This window comes from Equus przewalskii, chromosome 26 (assembly GCF_037783145.1).
Source record: "Equus przewalskii isolate Varuska chromosome 26, EquPr2, whole genome shotgun sequence".
Lineage (NCBI taxonomy): Eukaryota > Metazoa > Chordata > Mammalia > Perissodactyla > Equidae > Equus > Equus przewalskii.
In genome coordinates this window covers 6,510,850-6,531,983 of record NC_091856.1, presented here as the reverse complement: position 1 = coordinate 6,531,983, position 21,134 = coordinate 6,510,850, and the positions used below count along the sequence as shown (strand labels likewise).

At 40.3% G+C, this 21,134-nt stretch overlaps 2 protein-coding genes across 13 annotated transcripts in view; one reads left to right on the top strand and one right to left on the bottom strand.

Annotated features, from left to right (window-relative positions):
- The window catches only part of ERP44 (endoplasmic reticulum protein 44), a 76,362-nt gene extending 72,341 nt beyond the window's left edge, over positions 1-4,021 (top strand). For all 8 annotated transcript variants that reach the window (XM_008518003.2, XM_008518002.2, XM_070595275.1 and 5 more), the window contains exons 11-12: positions 1,393-1,495; positions 3,442-4,021. In XM_008518003.2, the coding sequence (XP_008516225.1) occupies positions 1,393-1,495; positions 3,442-3,543 (205 nt within the window). In that variant the 3' untranslated portion in view covers positions 3,544-4,021. The remainder of the gene's footprint in view (positions 1-1,392; positions 1,496-3,441) is intronic.
- A 7,345-nt stretch (positions 4,022-11,366) lies between these two features.
- Positions 11,367-21,134, bottom strand: part of STX17 (syntaxin 17) — a 64,193-nt gene continuing 54,425 nt past the window's right edge. For all 5 annotated transcript variants that reach the window (XM_070595278.1, XM_070595279.1, XM_070595282.1 and 2 more), the window contains exons 7-8: positions 18,231-18,317; positions 11,367-17,495 (exon numbers count right to left, since the gene is read on the bottom strand). In XM_070595278.1, the coding sequence (XP_070451379.1) occupies positions 17,256-17,495; positions 18,231-18,317 (327 nt within the window). In that variant the 3' untranslated portion in view covers positions 11,367-17,255. The remainder of the gene's footprint in view (positions 17,496-18,230; positions 18,318-21,134) is intronic.

The following is a 21,134-nucleotide window of genomic DNA, read 5'->3' as shown; positions in this document are numbered from 1 at the left end:
AAACGAATTTCAATAAAAAAGACAAACATGCTGGCAAGACTTCAAAGAACCAACAGGTAGACAAGTAACAGCAAAAACTGACTGATGTTTGACAGGTATAATTGGCCCACACTTTGTCAGAAGTTCTTTTTCTTTAACCCAGTGCTCTTACTTGATCGGATATAAGTCAAGGAAGTAATTACAAAGAAAGCGGGCTGGTATAGACATCTGTTTGGCTTTATAATGGTCTGCTCGTCCCAGGGCGTGTCTCTGGATGGCAGAGTGGCCCACACCAGGATTGCTCACCAGGGGAATGATGGCAACACAAAGTGAGTTGTGTTGGTTCATAGTTATTTTCCTCAGAATGTTTTGAAGCCATCAAAGAAAGCTTTTTCATCATTAAAGAGATGCCTTAGTGGCGTCTGAAGACCTCCAACAAAAAAGGCCAGTTTCATGGCCTTAAGAAGTGCTTTGCTTTTCACAGTGTTCAGCTGTCCAGTGAAGCTGCCTGTGTGGTTGAAGGAGTTATGAAGAAATTTCCCTCTGTGTTTAATTAAGAAAAAAACGTGAATAAACTACACCCTGGTTAGATGATTTTGATAAAACGGGTTCTACTGGCAGTGAATGCCGGCAAGGACCTGCATCTCTAAGAGGACTGTACAAGCTCCTGGTTAAGGCTGCCGTGCGCCACGTGGCTGCCGCAGGGCTCAGGTGCTGCTGGAGGCTGAAGGTGCCGGTGTTCCTGTTCTAGGCTCTTCGTAGTACTCTGCTTACAAAGCTACAGAGTTTTAAGTGGTTAGCCCCTAACACTGTTTTTCCCTTGAGCCCTCTTATTTTTAGTGTGATTTTGCAGAACATAAAAGTTTTTTAGTTACATATATTAAGGAAAATAAATAAATGCCCAATAAGGGATGGTTAAGTAAGTTTTAGGACAGCATCTTAACAGACTCTAATTCATCTGTTAAAATGATAAGCATAGAAAAATCTCTCTGAAACAAGAATTAGAACACCAGGGGCTGGCCCAGTGGCGCAGTGGTTAAGTTTGCAGGCTCTGCTTCGGTGGCCCAGGGTTCGCAGGTTCAGATGCCAGGCACAGACCTACACACCACTCATCAAGCCATACTGTGGCGGCGTCCCACATACAAAATAGAGGAGGATTGCCACAGATGTTAGCTCAGGGCCCATCTTCCTCACCAAAAAAAGGAAAGAACTGGAACACAAAACTGAGTATCTAGATATTATGATTACCTAAAAATGTTTGACATATACTCTACTTGGCCTGTAATAGTTATGGTAGGATAGTGGGATTATAGGTAAAATTTAAAAAAATTTTTTTAATGTTGTGAAGTTGGTAAAATAGAGGTAAGTGCATTTTAACAGTTTAACTAAATTCTTACTTGACTTTGGTTTTAGAATTCCTGGAAAACTCAAGCAGTTTGTATTTGACTTACATTCTGGAAAACTGCACAGAGAGTTCCACCATGGTCCCGACCCAACCGACACAGCCCCAGGACAGGTAGGACTCATGTTACCTAGTGGGAACTGTTTTCTTCTTTTTCACTTAGTCCTGAAGAGGATCTAAACCTCCTGCATAGGCTTTTGAGTTTTTGTAAAGAAATTCTGAACAGACTCTAGATAATATACAAATTATGTTCCTTTTAAAATTAATTTTTAAAATGTTAGACCCTCAGAAAAGTTGCAAGAATGTTACAATATAGTTTCTTGACCATAAACTAAGGTGGTCTGAGTATGTTCTCTGTAGAATATGGCTATAAAAGGGTTAAATACAGTTGGCTTCAAATAGTAGGAGGTAGGAATTAGAAGCAGGTAGATCAGTGAAGAAATCAGTGGATTCCATTAATTGTTCACGCCTTCCTCTGTTGCTGGGAGACTGAGTTTGGTATTCCTGCGGAACCATCCTCAAGCCCTCACCAGTACAGTATCCATCACGCTCAAAACTTATGGTTAATGCAGCTTTTTTCCATTTGAGATTTAGAATGCTTGGCAATTATATCAAAATTTTGTGTTTGCATATATTTTTTTAACCTGAGAATTTTACTGTTTCTACCGTGTAACTTCTGTTACAAGTAATTTCTGTTGTTTCTGCTTTGTTAAACACCCCTAAATTTGCATTTTGACGCATTATCCATTTGTATCATGTCTTTTCCCACTTTACTGAGAGGGAAGATGACACATACCCAAACCCTCTTATTTCGTATGCCCCAGAACTTCGATCCACTGTTCCTCCCAAAGAACCTCCACATATAAAAGACAAATAAAAATTAAATGACTTTTTCTTTAAGAGTCAAATTATGTTCAGAGTCAAGGGTTCCCTTTAGGAATCTGATGGGATGCTTTTTCCTTGAAATCTGGGGTCAGATTTTTCTTTGATATTTAAGCAACTATAGAAGCAGGCAAACTGTTGGTTGGCAATAACCCAAAGGTGATTATTTTCCCCAGAAAAGTAGATCTGTTTAGTATTTTATAAGATTAGGAAGAGATGTAGCTTACTCTGATCACGTTATCCTGATTTGTTTCAACTTCTCGTTGGCCTCTGAAGTCCTCGTATTTCATTTATTCATCTTTGCATGCTAATACATAGTAGGCACCAAACACGTTTTATAGTAATGTAATTTCAGCTTAATTAAACCAAACATATATCTCAACAAAAAATAAATTAGTATATTGGGGGAGGGGAACATGACAAAGTCAAAGGGGATGTTCACAGACGCAGTGCTTCCCATGGCGATGGGAGTGTGCCGTGATGAGGGGCCTTGAACACACGCCCTCTGTGCCTGTGCTAACTATAGGGGAGATGGAAGCAATGACAGTCATTTGCTTTTGGGGAGTTCATGGTGTGGAGAGAGAGGACAGACTCCACTGCCTCTTCTTTAGAGTTCTTGGAAGTCACTCTTACAGTTCCGCTGTGTTATTTCTGTCTACTATTGATGCACAAGTAAAATCCTACCGAAATTGTCTCGTAGTATTGAAGTGTTTGTTTTCCTCCTTATGTCAACTAAGTTTTGACAATTTCTGGCATCCAGGTAATTGCTAAATAACAGCTCCATCTACAGAGTGGGTGCCTTTAATCCCCTTAGCGGTCATTTGTAAGGGGGAAAGGTTTGGGCCAGTTTAGGGTCGTGCTGCCTCTACAGAATATTCTAGGAAAGCACCCAGGAGTCAGGCATTTTGTTTCCTTCCACCATACCTCAGGAATTGTCCACAGGTCCACAGCTAATGGCTCTGTGGCAGCGCTGCCCCTGAGAATCTGAACAAGGGCGTGTGAAATGGGGAAAGCAAGATTTCAAACTGAACTCTTGTCTTTGGCACACAGTAGCTATGTTTTATTGATTATTAATTAAATAATTATAGGGCAACTACCATTCATCTAATACTCTTACTGAAATACTTTAACTCCATAAATTCTATTGATATGAAAATGTTTTATTCTTTCTTTTGTAGCAAGTCCAAGATGTAGCAAGCAGCCCACCTGAGAGCTCCTTCCAGAAGCTAGCGCCCAGCGAATATAGGTATACTTTATTGAGGGATCGAGATGAGCTTTAAAAACTTGAAAAACAATTTGCAAGCCTTTCAAACAGCAGCATCAACTTACGTGGTGGAAATAGTAAACCTATATTTTCATAATTCTATGTGTATTTTTATTTTGAATAAACTGAAAGAAGTTTTGGGTTTTTAATTTTTTTTCTCCCCCTGACTCAAAATGCATTGTCATTTAATATAGCCTCTTTTTAAAAATCTGCTAGGGTTAAAAAAATAAAAATCAGAGGCCTACCTTTGCTTTAAATCTGTCCTGTAAAGTTTTTATAAATCAATTGAAAGGTGACATTGCCAGAAACACACCACTGACCTGCACTCCTAGGTTAGGGAGGGCTTAGGGACGTTTCCCATGTAGGATGTGCTTGTCTTTCTTTTCTTTACGTATGATCAATCCTGTTGGTATTTTCATTATCACATTTCTCAAAGCTAAGGGGGTATATATTCTGGATACTTGGGAGGGGAATAAATTAAAATTTTCACACTGTGTACTGTGTTTTACTGACTGGTCGGATATTCTTATGAAAATCCCATAGTGGTACTTTTTGGATTCTTAATGTGTAACTTAAACATACTATGAAGAGGAGGAGAGCCATAAGCCAGAACATTTGGCAGGATTGTCCTTATGATTTAAGAAAAAAAAATGAAAAGTGTTATTAAATTTCTATGTGTTTGTCTAACAAAGTGGCATATGGATGGCATTTAAAACTTCAAATTATACCTAAATCTGGGAGAGGGAGATACTAGTGGAGCAGGTTACCAGTACTGAACTGACTTTTAAGGCTCTTCCTATCATGACACTTCAATTTCCAAAGAGAAAAACCAGCAGAGAAATTGTATTTCAGTAATTCTAATCTTCTATCTTGTAGACTCTTGTTATAGTTGTATAGATAAAAAACAAAGACAGTAAGGCACATACCCATTTAATTTTTCCCATGTGTACAATTGTTAGAGGACCCTCCCACCTCTAGACCTCCTGATGTCCCCGGCCTGCGGTGCACAGTCCCATGGGTCCCTGTGCCAGGCCTCAGGAGCGCCGGGGAGCAAAACCAGAGGGAGAGGCCCCTCGGTGTCATATCAGGAAGCCCAGCGCCAGTGGACAGACAGGTTCGAAACTGGCTTTCCTCTGGGCCTGGGTTGGTGCTATCGGCCAAGAGTCATTTTATACTTGGAGTCTAAGTCAATCCCAGTTTGGGGAAAGATTATTTTTAAGCTTAAAAGGCTGACCTGTGCCATTATATGTAGTATGTAATATATGTAACATCTTCTAATTCTTTTAAAATAAAGTGAATATTTATAATATTTAATGATTGTTATTTTTAAAAAGCACCCTAGATTTCTTAGTTATGCATGACTTATCCATCATTTCATTCACAATAATAAATGTTGTTAATAAGGTGATAAGGGGCATGTTTAATATATTTTACCAGATGAACTAGAAAAGTAGGACAGAGCTTCCTAAAGGCTGGGCCTTAGTTCCTTCTCTTCATGCTTTTAATAACTCTGAAGTCAGAGTTGCAGTCTTCAGGTCAGAGGATGGAGCAAACCTGAGGGAGTCAGAATGAAAATTCACAGACATTCAACAAGCTAGCACACAAAACCAAACGCAGCACATGCAATGAACTGGAATAAATCTGTAACCCTGTAATTGGCTTTAAAAAATAATAAACAAAAGATAACACTCAAGTATTTGGTTGCAGAGCTGGCTTGAGAGTGGTTATTACGAAAAAGGCCTTAAGAAACACATGATCAATGTGATCTAAGATAATTGAGTGGCTGTTAAAAAGGGGAGAGGATTTGAGGCTGCATTATTTAGCACTCATGCATTTTGGGACTTTGGCTGTAGCCCTGCCCTGTCATTGACTGCTCTAGATTGTGGAAGCCTTTGAAGGCAAGGATACTGAATTTTATGTCTATATCTCCAGTGTCTAGCATTTCTGGACTTTTAGTAGTCATCATCTAATGTTTGTTAAATGAGTGAGCTGCAAAGTGACCTAAGGTAATTTTTGTACTCCCTGAAGGACTCAGCACTCATCAGGGCTTGGTGCCCAATTTTATAAAAAGTCATTAACAAGCTCACATGTAAAACAGCAAAATGGGTTAAAGAAAATAAGTTCTTGCCATAGGGATAGTGTATGGGGGAGAAAGGGAGGCCTGCGGCTAGGAGAACAAGGCAGGAAGTTGGAGAAAGAAACAGGAGCTGATTACGCAGGGATCTCACAAACTAAGGGGTATGCGCTATCTCTCACAGGCAGCAGAGATCCAGCAACAGATTTAAAGCAAGAAAGTATGTTCATATTTAATTTTGAGAAAGAATACTGTGGCAGCAGGTCTAAGTATGATAAAATGAGTCCAGCAGAGGAGAGAGAATGGCCAGAACTAAGACAGTGACAGCAGAGATGGAGTAGATACAAGAGATGGCAAAGACATCGATGCCATAGGGATTTGTCACCAGCTGGATATATAGAGAGAACTTTCAGGAATCTAGAACTTGCAATTTAGACTTCTTCCCTCTGAACCACGAATCAGAGAAGAGTACAGGCAGAAGTCTGCTCGTTTTATCCAGTCTACTCTGGGCCTCAGGCTCAGCTGTGAAGAGAAAGGATGCACCACTAAACTGAAGAGCACAGCTGAGTCACAAAACCAAAGCTAGAAGCAGGCCCTTCTGCTTGTGAGCCTGCTGCCTTTGCCAGTTTCTCCAAAATTGTTCCAGTAGTGAGGGGGACCATAAAAGGAGGAAAGCTTTCTTTAGATGAAATTCTGAACAGATTTTTATAGGTTAAATGAACTTGGAGAGGAAGATAAGGACCAGGCATCTAAAGCATCTAATAGAGAGCCCTGCTGAAGTTGTCAAAGATCATGTACAAAAGAAGGAAAAACTGGCATAATAAAGGCCAAAAAGAGGACAGAAATATCAAAGTGCTCGAAATGTTAAAGCTCAAAATGAGTTTAAATTTGCAGAAAATGCTAAGGTTGCCAAGAAGGCATTAAAAAAAAAAAACCTGAGGGCAAAAAGAAGAATGGATAAAGGAGTGTAATGGATTAACAGGAGAAGCAGAATAACTCCATTTTTCCTCTGACAAGGAGAAACAGTCTGGCTGGACAAAAATAAAATGACATAAAATCACAGAAAGGAGAAGTAAAAAACATCTTGCCACCTTAAATAATTTCAGGGCTCTTAGGCCCAAACTTTCGTATCCCAGAAGCTGCTGGAAGTTGCAAATGCTTTCTGTTAGCAACTACTGGGAATTTTTGAGAATGTAAGGTGACAGAAGGCTGGAAAGGGACAAACAAGTGTTGCAGTTTTCAAAATAATAAATAGCTTTAGCTCTTTGTCTAAATAAAACATCTCCTGAACCAAATTGAAATGTTACTAGTCTATGCTTGGGGGAAAGAATTTAAATAGGTATAAAGAATAAAACAGTAATCAGTTTTTAAGCCCAATATTTAAAGACCCCTGAGGACAATACGTTGTTTCAGGATTTACATTGTTTTATGCTGATCATAACTGTTTTATGTGTTCATTAAAACAGGTTGAATAGGACCTCTGCTTGGCAACTGTTTTTTAGCTGTGTTGGCATTTTTGTATGTATTTCCAAGTAATAAAACTATATTTATTAAATATTTCTATACTTGAGACTTTTTACTAATTCACTTTGTCATAAATAATATCATATTTGTGAACATTTTACTCAGAATCCAGATAACCAGAGTCACTAGTTTTTTCCAATTTTAAAGTTTTTAGATTAACTGTACTTGAATCAGAATGGGAAGCTATACGAATCCATGTGCCGATAACTCGCTCCTGGCCTTCAGCTGAAGGGTCAAAGCGCCCGCTGGTAGAGCACCCTGGGGAGGGGCTGGCTCGCCCTTAGACGATAGGTTTTGGGTCCCTGGAAGAGGAAGAGTGCAGCTTAGCAAGTGCTTCTCTAAAAGGCCGCTGTCCTCTCCCTCGGCTAGTAAATTCCTTCCATCCAGCCTTCAACGCCCAGGACAGTTACATCCCTGTGGTCCCACGGCCCTTTATTTACAAGTTTGAGAGTACCGAGTCTAATACACAGTTGGAAGTACATACGTCCCTTTTCCTTATCACCATGTACACATTTTGTATCCCCAGCAACCTAGAGCACTGCAGGTGATCAATAAATCTGATGGGGAAAAAAGCCAAATTACATAATAAATAAGTGAACAAATGAATGAATAAAGAAGAAAGCATCACCACAACTGGAATGCATTCTGCTGGCTCATCCGTGAATCCCAATTATCTGATATCTAGTCACCTTTATTCCTATATCCTGAATTGGCTATGGGGTCCTAAGAGTTTTGGTCTGGAACAGTGTAAAATCTTACGCTATCAGAATGACATTTGAGTGCCCTCTTGGGCAATGCAGAGTCCTACAGAGGTGCTGGTAAGTTTCTCACGAACACTGCACATTTTTTGTGCAGTAGACCTGACCCTTGGCTTAGTCACCCAGCCTTGTGGAAGGACAGACTATAGTGAGTTGACAAAATACCATGTGTGGTTTACAAAACATCATACGCTTACCAGCCAGCAAACATTTATTATCTACTGTTGCCAGGCTATGGATACAACAGTGAAGAAGAGACTGCTCCTAGCATCATGGAGCTCAAAGTTGAGTGAAAGAGCAAAACAGACAGGTAAAAAGACGATTATAATAGAAAGTTATAGGAGCTATGCTGTGAGCTAACCACAGGGGCACAGAGATGTGTGCATAACTTTGGGTGTCGGGAGCCTTCCTATAGGAAGTAGCTTCTTGGCTAGGAACAGAAAGAGCTGTACTTTCCTAAACACATCAGGCTCCTCCCTTCCAAGAAAATTACATTAATAGAGGCTGTCGTTATTCTCTATTAGTATCTTACCGTACAGCAAAGTATTGCTAGGTATTGCTGCCCTGCTTCTCTCCCAATTTGACCACTCGGGTAAATGACCATGTAGTTGCCTATCTGTGCTGTGTCTCATGTGTTTGACTTATTGGGATGGGTGCCATGGAGGAAGCTGTATGCCCACTCTCCTAATGCCGTGCGTAAACTTCCTGGGTAGAATCAGATCAATCTTGAAAGCTTGATGCTATGATTGTTTTCTTGCCCTAACCACTGCCCAAGATGGGCAATAGCAGGGCATCCCTGGCTGTGCACACAGTGAGGGGGAGAGAACAGCGCGTCTATTTGGACTTACCAGTTCTTCTTAATTCCTAATTCTTCATGTCTTCATAATGACCATGGCTTTCTGACTTAAAATATTGTTTCCTAGCCCATTTCAGAAATTTCCTAGGATTAGAAGGTAAGTTCCTTGGTCTGTGGCTTCTGGAATCCAAATACACCCCCTTAAATTTGAGAGTTTTGCCCAAGCTCAGTGTTCTGACCCCTCTTCTGTTTGCTGGTTCCTCAGAGATTCCTGGTAGTGCTTCACAATCACATCTACGAGTTCCCACTAACTTTCAGATGTTTTTTTATCTGAACCTAGAAACAATTCTTTTAAAACACAGATGCCTTTTTTTTTTTTTTGTAACTCCACACTTATTTTCATTGCCCTTATATCTAGGGTGACCATATAATTTTTTTTTTCATCCAAACCAGGACATTTGAGCGTGAGAGGGAGTGACAATTTCACCAGGACGAGATGTAAATCAAGACTGTCCCAAACAGCCTGGGCTGTCTGATCACCCGCCTCCTAACCAGATCTCACACGTTTTCATGTTTTGATACCATTCGTAATAGAGATGAGAAAGATAGATTTACCTTCTACCAGGCTTCTGTCATCATTATACCACCTTCTTAACAATTAAGCCTCTTTAAAAAGTCATTTTAAGAATTCTTGCTATTTTTATCAAGTCTCCACTCATTTTAGGTGTTTTCCTAACACTATTCTGGTGGGTACGTGATACTTTTCCATTAATATGCCTTTCCTTTAAACTTTGGGAGAAAATAATAATAGTAAATTACAACAATAATAGTAGCAACTAACATTTCTACAGTTACTATGAGCCAGGCTCCATTCTAGGCACTTAACATACATTAATTCTTCTAATCTTCGTGACCACCCTGTGAGATGGGCAAGGTGTCACCGGGGAGGTGGGTAAGCTGGGAGGCGAGGGCTGAGGAAGTCCTGAGTTGTTGACCCGCACCCTAATCCAGATAAGAGCAGCAACCTGTTATTCATAAACAAAACCCAGAGAGGAAAGAAAGGGAACAAAAGTCTACGGAGAATTATTAAGTGCCAAGCATTTTATTCCTTTTCATTCCTATCAACTCATTGAGAGGCTTTTGGTGGAATCAGTATGTGAACCTGAGTATTAGAGACCTTGGTTCAGATCCTACCAGATGCCCACTTCCTATCTTCAGGGCCGCCTTTGCTAATTCCAAGCTCTGCTCGCCTGGCAGAGCAATTCCATTCCTGCTGCTACTCTGTTTCAATACTAGGTCAACCGATTCTAAATCCTTCTTGGGTCCCTACTATTCTGACCCCACTAATCCTATCATTAAGACAGATCAACCCAATTTTTCCACACCATTTCTTCAGTAATTCAGGTCCTATATCCTCTCTCTTCCAAGTCATGACTTTTAGTTCAAAAAAGGGATAGAAGTATCTTTACCTCCAAATTCTGAAATTTTCATTTCATGACTTCCAAGTCCTAGAGATGTTTTCCAGATTTCTTCTGTTGTGTTATTCATTCCTATGTTAATATAAAAAAATGAGTACCAAGCAAAGGTTTGATATGTCTCAGAAAGCTTTTTCACATTTCAATACATATCCCTGAAAGATGGCCCAACACACATGCTATGAGCTCATCACTCATCATCTGGGAGTCACTAAACAGGGGTGTCATTTCTTTTCCCCTTCTCATCACTGTGTCATGCCAGGAAATACCCCAAGAAGCAGGTGATACGGTCCCTGCCTTGAAAGAAGCTCACAGTCTAGTTGAGGAGATCACACCATCGTGAATGAAAGAATTTTATACTTATGAAATTGTAAAACATTGCAGAATTAGCCACAAGTCAAAATGGGAGCCACTGAATTGCAGTGACCAAGAAATATTCACATAGAGATGGAAAACTGGACTGAAGGTCTTGGACGTTAAAAGGTAAATTTTATGACTATTTTCTCAGTGGGTTTCAGTAAATATTTACGGAGTGAATAGCAGGACAGGAAGAAAGCAGGCATTCAGTATTAAGCAGGGGATCTCACAGCAGAGAGGCAAGAAAGCACAAATCATTTCCTACACGTGGGAAAGGAAAGCAAATATGCCAAATACACCAAGAGCCCAGGCAAATGTGAGGTTTATTACTAACTTCCTTGGCAACGAAGGCAAAACGAACTCAGAGGGTTATAACAGTCTTAACTGATACAAACCAATACACTAATTCCTTTAAACAAAGAATCATTAAATTAAAAAGTTATATAATCACTGTAGCCTATATTTCCATCTAACCAGCCTAGTCACTCACAGCATTTAATTCTTCGGCTTTCTCTAAGCACTCTGCTCTTCCATGCTTTGAGCCCTTTGTACATGCAATTCCTCTACCACTCGAAGGCCCACAACAGTCCTGAGTCAGGCATATTCTTTCCAGGGTGCTGCTCCAATCCCACACCTTCCGCAAAGCCTCCCCCTTCTTCTCCAGGCAAAGCTGGTCGCTCCAGTCCCTGTGCCCTCAGATTACTCTGTTCATTCCTCTTGCAGGGTACTTACCATGTTTTACTTGCTTTAGATATCTGAATCCGTCAGTCTGAATGGTTTACAAGAGTAGATTCTATAGGTCTAACATTTTTCTCTGGCCCCGGCACTCAACACACAACAGGCGTTCATTCAATGTTTGTTGAATGAGTGAATTTATTGCATGTTTCCTTATACAAGCACCACTCAGCAACATAATCAATAAACAAATTCAGTGAGCTTTACAGAATTTGTAGAAATTCTCACTGTTGGGCCTTTTCTTGTGCTGACCCTTGCTAACACCAAGGGTTTAACAATAAAACGGAAAACATCTTTAGGGGATTAAATTAATGAAACCCAGGAAAACATCTTTTTAGTGATGAACCTTAATATAAGAAAATCTCAAGTACTTGAGAAATATATGGATAACATGTACTCTTGAGTGTTTTTCTCAAATATTTATTAATCAAGTTTCTCACAGGAGCTGGACAATGGTCCATACAAAGCTGGGGCATCAATGCTGCTTAAGAAAAATTCTCATGCTTTGGCTATCAGACGCACTGGTGACAAGACTGATATTATTTTGGAGGCTAAGAAGTCGAACATAATTTCTTCTGAGGGGGCAAAAGATTTATTTTTCCTTAGGAAACAACTTTTAGGCTTGTTCAAGAGCTTAAAGAAATTTCAGTTAAGTAGTTTTGTAAAATGTAGCACTACAGAAATTTTAGACTGGAACAATGTAAACACAGTTATTACTAGTTTGTACCTTCGCCATAGAAAAGCCTGAAAATCATTCTTGTGGCGTGTCTGACTTTCAGCGGCATTGTCAGATGGTGGTAGTGTCTGAAGAAACAACGCTGGGGCCAGAATATGGAAGGCTGTGAATGCCAGCCTTAGGGATTTGAATTTTATCAGGTATCAATGGGAGCCACTGAAAACACGTAAGCAGAAAAATGAAAGACGGACCTGGTTCTCATTCTTGTGGCAGTGATGTGAGGAGCAGCCTGAAGCTGGGGAAGATGAGGTAGGGGTGTGAGGTAATTAACCTTTCACTAGCACGATGGCCATGATTATATTTAGAAACGGGTGCAACTGACAACGCAGAATTGACAGGACCCAGCGAGAGGCTAGAGAGAAAGAATGAAGAACGTCAGGTTGGTGACCACTAAGGTTTACGATTGGGGAATCCCTGGCTGGAATGGAAGAAGGCAGCCACCCCGGAGAAAAAGCTCACTACAGGAGACAAGGCCAAAACTAGAACTCTGATCTCCGGGTTCCCCATCCAGCTCTTCCCACTATGGCTATTGCCTGGTTTGGAATGTTACAGCTGGTCTGAAAGACCACAAGCCTCAGTAGGCCACTTGATACGGCATAACAAAAACTCAGTTAAATTACTTTGAGGACTTTTTTCGTAGACTATGGATATAATTCTAGCTTTTGTGCAATCTTGGGCAAATCATTTGCCTTTGACATCTTTTACTTTTTATTTCAATTTATTTCTCTTGTTAATATTGCATAGACGGAGTTCTTGTTTCCCATAATAAACAATTTCTCTGAGGGCAGTGATGTGGATAATATGTGGATCTAAGTTTACCACTGATTGTTTATAATATCCAAGAAGTTTCTCTGTAAAATGGTGTCAAATTAATGAACATAAATACTGAGAACCAAGTGTTACACACAAAATGTGTAATAAAGACACAACATAACCTGACTGTCCACATTAACTCAGGCTAGTGGGGAAGCCCCCTGACCTTTTATTAGACCCCTGACTACTTAAGCACATTGTCTAACATAGGCACCTGAGAGCCACAGCCAGCCTATACTTTATCACAACAGGAGAAAATGTCCCGTTTCACAGGAGAACCTTTTTCTCAGGCTCTTCTTCATCCTTCCTCCCACAGATTTCACGTGGCAGCAACGAAGGGCAAAGGGGACCCTGAGAAAGACCTTCCAGTTTTAAAGTTAACACAAAGCACAGCTTGGTTTGGTTCTGGACCTTTACTGGAGAAAAATGTTGTACACTAAATACTTCTGTTTCAGGTTTACTCAACTTCTCGCGATTGCTATCAGCAGGATTCAGGCCTTACTCCTGCGCACACTACTTACGGCTCTTACGGGCAGGCAGACAGCCCACAGAGGAAGGCTGTGGATTCAGAGGACTCTCCCTGTACAGCATTCAGCTTCGGTACAACCTAAAAGTTCTTGGTCCAGGAATTCTGGCCAGCATACCCCCTTTCTGGGCATCCTTAGGTTACTGGCTCCAGCACAAGTGGGTAGGACAGCTAACCCAGCAGAAGAAAAGCAAAACTGAGGAAGGAAGAGAGGAGAGGTCCTAAGGAGAGGGAGTATAGCCTGTAACTAATAAACACTGAGATGGCTTTTTTATGTGGCTTGCAAAATGTCTTTAGAGGTAATTCCAAACGAAAAGTTTCAAAAAAGTTCTAAGTAATACTAGCGTCACTGCAGTAAGTGCATGGCTTCCCAAGGGTCCCATTTTAAAGGATAATAATTTGATTCTGTGAGTAAGGATAGATTTGTTTTAAAAAATTACTTTAGTGTTTATTTTTTAATTAAATATAAAAGTACTGTTTAAGTGATGGCCATAACCCATAAATATAAGGAAATTTGTAGGAGGTGTGAGTGGGATGGAAATACTTCTAATTTTATAGTCTAAGGACCAAATTCAGCACTATGTACTTCTGTGTCAGCCATCATGAAAAACTTTGAGGCCACTGGACACTTGGTGAGAAAAGAGAAGATTAAAAAAAGTACAAATGAATGGCACATGTCATTTCAAAGCAAGCCTGCCTTACAGAATATATGGATGTTTGGGTGAAGCAGAATTAATGGCCTCCCTCACTTTTATATACAGAAGCAGCACAGTATGAGAGCAATAGAAGTTTTTGTAGTTCAACAGACTTAGTCAACATCCTGGCCTCATCCTGTCATAGTTGAACAACCTTCTACAAATTATTTAACTTCTCTAAGACTCAGTTTCCTTACTTGTAAAATTCCTAGTAAAGTACCTGACAAACAGAAGACAGTCAATAAACATCAGTTCCTCTATAAGGCTCTTTTTTTTCACACTAAGCTGTGCACCCCATTGGTAGATCACGAAGTCAACCTAGTAGGTTGCAACCAGCATATTTTATAAACTGAAACAATAAAAAACATCAGAGTGCACTGCGCATAATGGTAAGCATTGTTCCATTATGCATATGCTGAGTTTTAATATAAATGCATTTTTTACTGTGGGTTACAACCAAAAGTTTCAAAGTCTCTGCTCTATGGAGAAATTCTCAGATTACTGTATCAAAAAAGTCTTTAGGAGTGCTGCCTTTATCCAAGTGAGCCTCTATGAATTTTAAGAACTTAAAGTGTTCCTCACCTTCTAACTTGTTGCTATAAGACATCAATCACAGAGAAGATGAATTTAATCTGAAATCTGATGGGTTTCTGTGTCATATTGACTAATTTATACTTCTAAACGCTTTATAGTTTATAGGTGTATCATTTATACTTGATTAAACACTTCTAGAAATTTCTACAAAAAGTTGGCTGTTCGGTTCTATTATGGGAAAATTAGATACAATTTCTAAATAATTTTAAATTATAAAACTTTTTAAAAGGACTGTAACTTGCCTAAGCATGGAGACCACTAGAGTAATATTCCATTCCTGATGAGGAGTAAAAGTCAAAGGCCTATACCATCACATACAGTGGTGTGCCACACCAACTCAGTAAAAATGAGAGATCCCAAAACAAATGTGAGCTTCAGTTACAGGCCTCCTCTCTCCTTAAGGTCCTGATGTAGAACCAGCCTGACAATCTGAGTCCCAGGTGCTGTTAAGATGGTGGGCTAAAAGGCAGAGCCAATTCTGGGTTGGCAGAGGGGGAGTAACATACAGTGATGAATACTGGGCCATGCTGAAGGGCAGAGTACTAGAAATTACAGAATTTGATGATACGGCTGAATCTTGATGTAACTGTATCATAAATTTATAATTTTAGCTGACCAGGCCAGATTGGCCATTATTAGAATTTCCCGTGGGACTGAAGTTTAGGAATCTTGTTTTAAATGCACCCTAGGTGATTCAAATCCCCATTCGGGTTTGAACACCCTGTGTTAAAGAGACAGCAAGGATCAGAAAATAGAAAAAAGGCGGAGTTTAAAACTATTATCCCAACCTTATAGGTATCCAATATCAAATACTGGATCAGAATCTGACACATTCAACGTACTTCCTTCTTGGTATTATATTAAAGATACAAGTCAGCAGACAGCAATACTTGATATATTCCAGCTATTTAAAGACAATAACAAATGGTGCTTTCTTTCTTTGGAATTCATTGGCGAGAGTCAGAAGGTATGAAAGAGAAAGGTCTCCTTAGATTAGATACAGAAGTAAAAGGTAGCAATCAATAAAAGTTATTAAGAGTAAATTCAGCAAGAGAGAAGTGATGAACCATTCCACTGCCTGATGGATCTGTTTGGCTCCTGAGCAGAGACAGCTCACACCTTGTGTGGTGGAGGTGCCCATTCATCTGTCCTCAGAGAAGAGTTAAAGAGTAAGGCAAAAGGTGGTTCCCTCCTATTTCAAATGAGTTGGGGGTAGAGGATGAGGTTGCCTGTAATCTTAAATTCTTTTTTTTCCAAATTTAAAATCTTTTTGCTATTTGAGATAGACACTGGGCTGGGCTGGGCCATGCTTGCTGTCAATGTCAAGTGTTGGGATTAGCACCACAAATCCTTCATCAGGACTGAGTCTTGGCACCAGCTTTGCATCATCATCTTGAATGTGAGGAAAGGCAAGCACGAACACCATTCTTGGAGAGAAGTAACAGCTGTGAAAAGTGAGGCAAAGCACAGAAGATGGCAAAGCCTGGGGGAAAGGATGGTAGTAACAGAAGTGAGGTAGAAAGCTGGTGCTCAGCTCCCCCGAGGGCCAGAGGAAAGGACTTAGGGTCAGAGACTCCTTGTGTGGCGGGCACATTAGCCCCTTGAAATTGAAAGAGGCCCCAAGAAATGATCTGCTGTTTTCTGCCCCTGCTTATTTTTTAGCTCAGACTCTAACAATGTTGGAAATATTTGGAGATTTCTTTCTTTTTTTTTTTTTTCCACCTAGGGGTTACAGGAAAAGGTGAACAGAGATGGGAGACAGTACAAAAAAGGAGATTATGAGAAAAGTCCTCATTACACATGGGTAAAATTCACCCTACAAGTCTAAGACCTTTTCAAAATTACAAGGGAGGAAAGACACAGGGCACTGGATCTTTGAGGTCTTAAGATACAGGCTGACAGAGCAAGCTTAGTGACTGGGCTAATAAGTCTCCTACCATCTGAGATTCAGTGTTCTTTATTTAAAGAGAGGCAGAAGGAAGAGTTCAGAGAAGAAGCCAGTATCACAAATTAAGATATCTGAAAGAGAAGCTGGGCCTCTCTTTCCATTTTCTTACATTATTAGTTTCCTTCACCAGAAGTACAGTTGGACCAAACTGTAATAGGGTTCACCAAATGGACTGTGTTATGTAGCTCACCAGGATCTCGCTGGATCCGGATCTCCCTATTTGACAAGATAGGCTCCTGAACTCCCATTCTTTCCTTGCTAACAGGCCTAAATAATCTCCCATATTTAGGAGACAAATAAGCATATTTGCAATATGCTTAGCCCTAGGGTTTCCAAGTCAAGGTTATGGAAGAAACTATTCTTCTGTAACCCAACATGTCCACACATCTCAAGACCTTATCAAAGTTATGGGTTCAGTTTTCATATTTCCAGGTAGAAAATCTGCTCCCTGGCACTCTTTAAACTTTACCTGACAACCATTATACACCCTCAGCCCAGGCTCCTTGATCTCTAACATCTCCATTAAAAACCCAGTAAACAACGAAATATACCCGCTCATCACAGTTCAGTCCCACTGGAGCATCTACAGCCACTATTTTGATATAATCATGTTCCAAAAGCTGACTGAGTGTCCAACAGCAGAAAAGGTCCTCATTAGGATAGACATGTTGGCACCAATAATACTAAAGTTTGGTTTTTAACTGCATTTTTTGTCACTTTGGCTGGGAAGATCTGGACAGCTGGAAGCGAGCTTCTCCATCATTTTCTGTTTTTTTCTTTGTATCAATTTTCCACCTGTGAAGCCCAACACCCCACCACCAAGTGCAGCTGCAATTCCTGCCACTTTGAAGCCTGCAAGGAGGCCAATCGGACCCCCTACCGCTCCTCCGATGAGTGCACCTGCCACAGGCAGAGCTGCCAGCTTGTATTTTGCAGCCTGTAAAAAAAAAAAAAATTCAATTTAGAAATTGAGTTGAGAATATCTGCCTGTGGTGATGTGCACTTTCCTCTCATTACTCCTGGCAATGCCTCTTTAACTCTTGGTACATAATTAAACTTAGAGATTGTACTGGGCAGAGGTGGGGCAGGATTCCACAGGTACTACAATTGCTCCAGATCTCAGAACTTAGAGAAATGAGCTACAAAGAGTGGACTGCTGCAAATTGATTTTACTCACAAAACGATCAATCCACTATCTATCGGGCTGGCTTATTTATACAGTTTCAGCAGCCACAGATACCTCCAAAGCTTTTGTGTTGCACAGAGATTATTCTGTGCTATGTACCTGGGGTTAAAAGCAACACTCTATGGAAAATAGATGGTCCCACTCCATGCATGCTGTCACGTCCTTACACTTTTGCCCCTGCTGGCTTCTGGCAACCTTCTCTATTCCTCTCCCTGAACCTCTGCAAACACTCCCTTGTAACACCAAATGCCTTATAGTGGGGCTTTGGTTTAGTCTCTCTCTGAAAAAATCTCTTCTGACAGAATGAATCCTAGAGAAGAATATTATAACAGCCATTGATTTCTTACACTACCTATGTGTCATTTCTTCCTTATTTCCTTAATTGCTGGTTCCCTCAACATTAAAGACAGCAGATCAATTGGGTTAATACTAGAGATTCCTAGGAGCCAGAGTACCATTGATTTGTCAGCAGGAGAAGAATCTTACCTTCCCCAAGTTTTTGGTTCCCACTTCAACATTCACAGCAGCAGTGTTGACATGGTCTTCAATGCTGTCAATCTTCTCCTGCTGGGACTAGATGCAAAGGAATTATGAGTGAGCGCTCCTGCTGCGGAGCAGCAGTCAGCCAATGCACACTATTTTAACTCCTGTAGTCAGGGCCTGTGTACCGCAGCCTTGGAGTCTAACAGCAGTTCATTAACAGCATCTGACAAACCACGTCGAAAGCACAAATTCACTTGTATAAAAAAAGGTGACTTAATTATTCAGTAATAAAAGAGTGGCACCTTTATAGGAAAAAGCATCTTACTCTAAACTTCATTCAAACATACAAGCATATTGTTCTCCAAATAAATCTGCTTTCGAGAAAGAAAAAAAGTCCAAATAAGTATTTACATGTCATGTTGGGTTTGATGGAAAAAAACAAAAACAGGATCAAAGCAAAAATCCTCCCTAACTTATCTTCTTTGAAGATTCAGTTTAAAACAGGCAAATTTGCCTTAGGAGTAAAACACCCTTGATGCCACGATAAATACAAATTACTGTTTTAGGAATAAGAATACAATATGGTTTGATCTGCCATGAAATCTTTCTACTTGTGATATGCAGTAGGGAGCGGTGAATGAATTCACTGTCCTGTGTTTCACACGTGGACACTTTAATACATTTTAAAATCATGACAAGTTAAAATGTTTCAGATCAAATATATTAACCAAGCATTCTACACAAAATGGCAACACCTGCGCTGACACAACAGAAATTGTGACTCATGGAACCTCTGGGTAGAAGGAATGTTTAGGTTGCTGAGTGCGATTTCTCCCTCAGATGTGGGAAGCCCCACTACGACATTCTGACAAGCGCTTACTGAACCTCTGCTCAAACACCTCAGTGACAGAAACTCATTACTGGCCACAGGTACACATTCCCATTTTTTTTTTTTTTTTTAAGATTTTATTTTTTCCTTTTTCTCCCCAAAGCACCCCGGTACATAGTGGTATATTCTTTGTTGTGGGTCCTTCTAGTTGTGGCATGTGGGATGCTGCCTCAGCGTGGTTTGATGAGCAGTGTCATGTCCGTGCCCAGGATTTGAACCAACGAAACACTGGGCCGCCTGCAGCGGAGCGCGCGAACTTAACCGCTCGGCCACGGGGCCAGCCCCCACATTCCCATTTTTAAATCAACTTTATTTAGACAGAATTTACATATAATAATATGCACCCATTTTAAGGGTATAGTATGATGATTTCTGATAAATGCATAAACCCACGTAACCACCATCACATCAATATACAGACTAGTCTTTTTAATTCACAGAAAAAAAGAAGAGAATCCCTCTTTGATCCTAGCTAAATGCCAACTTCTTCGATGACTGTGAAATAATTCAATTTGAACCCTGAAGTATTTGATTGTCCTTATATAACTGACCTAGTCACTTATAGTGAAGCGTATGTGACCAACACTCTTCTAATTCCAATCATCATTTCATCTGAGAACAGGACACCCAAACAACACAGCTAATTGTTTCCTCACAGTTGCTTCCTATCACATTATTGACATTCCTTCCCTTCTCAGACGCCAGGTATGTACCTCTTCACCGTTAGACCTTTCATGGTATCCCTTCATTGCTATATTCTCCACCATCTTGACATCTCTAACACAATCCCTAAAAAAGTCCTCTATAAGTCTTCTTCTAACGTCGTCAGAGACCAATACAACAGTGGTTTCCACACTGGAGTGTGCACCAGAATCACCTGGAGAACTTCATCCAGAGTTTCTGATTCAGTGGGCTTGGGGTGAGGCCTGAGAATTTGCATTTCTAATGAGTTCCCAGGTGGTGCTGATACTACAAGTCCATGATTCTCACACTTTAAAAGCCACTAGCAGGGCCAGCCTCATGGCCTCATGGTTGTTCGGCATGCTCCGCTTTGGCGGCCCTGGTTTGGTTCCTGGGTGCAGACCTACACCACTCTTTGGCAGCCATACTGTGGTGGTGACCCACATACAAAACAAAGGAAGACTGGCACAGCTGTTAGCTCAGGGTGAATCTTCCTCAAGCAAAAAGAGGAAGGTTGGCAACAGAAGTTAGCTCAGGGTGAATCTTCCTAAGCAAAGAAAAAAACAAACCACGAGTATATATATATGATAGGATTAAGGGCACAACCTTTGGTTGGATGTCCTGTGTTCAGATCCCAGCACGAGCACTGTGTGCCCTTGGATAAACTACTCAAGCTCCCTATATGTCAGTACTCTCGTCTGCCAAGTGAGGATAATGATACTCATACCTCACAGAGTTGAAGTGAGGATAAAATGAGATAGTGTCTGTAGAATATGAGGGGAAAAATAGAAAAAGTCATGCTGATCTTCCAAAGAAAGCTTAACTCTCATCATTCTTTGCTATCAAAAAAATATTAAACTTTTTCCTATAATGCTTGAAAATTCTAGGGCACTAAAACATTAGATCTCTCCTAGCATTCATGTACTCAGTTTTTATTTTCCTCAGACAATAAAACTTCTTTAATGTTAGCTCTCCTTTCCCAACCCACAGAAGCATAAGTGCCACTTGTCAGGATTTCTGATACCCTATCCTTGTTTCTATTTGGGACATCCCCAACACTTTCCGTTCTTGCATCAAGTCTATGCTACCAGATAAATCACAGATGTAAAACTCGATCATCAACCTCCGTATCTTGACAAGTTGAGGCGTAGAGGGAAAATAGCCAACTGTCTTTCTCTCAGCCCCAAAATTGTTCCGTCAAGATGGTGGAATCTGCCATAATTATTGCCATTTCTGTACCTCAAGTGTAATCTCGAGGCCTCAGGGAAATATTTTTTAATGCTCCTTCCTAAAAAGGTTGCATATTGCAGCTCTATGAGTTTTTTTAAGTGAAATTT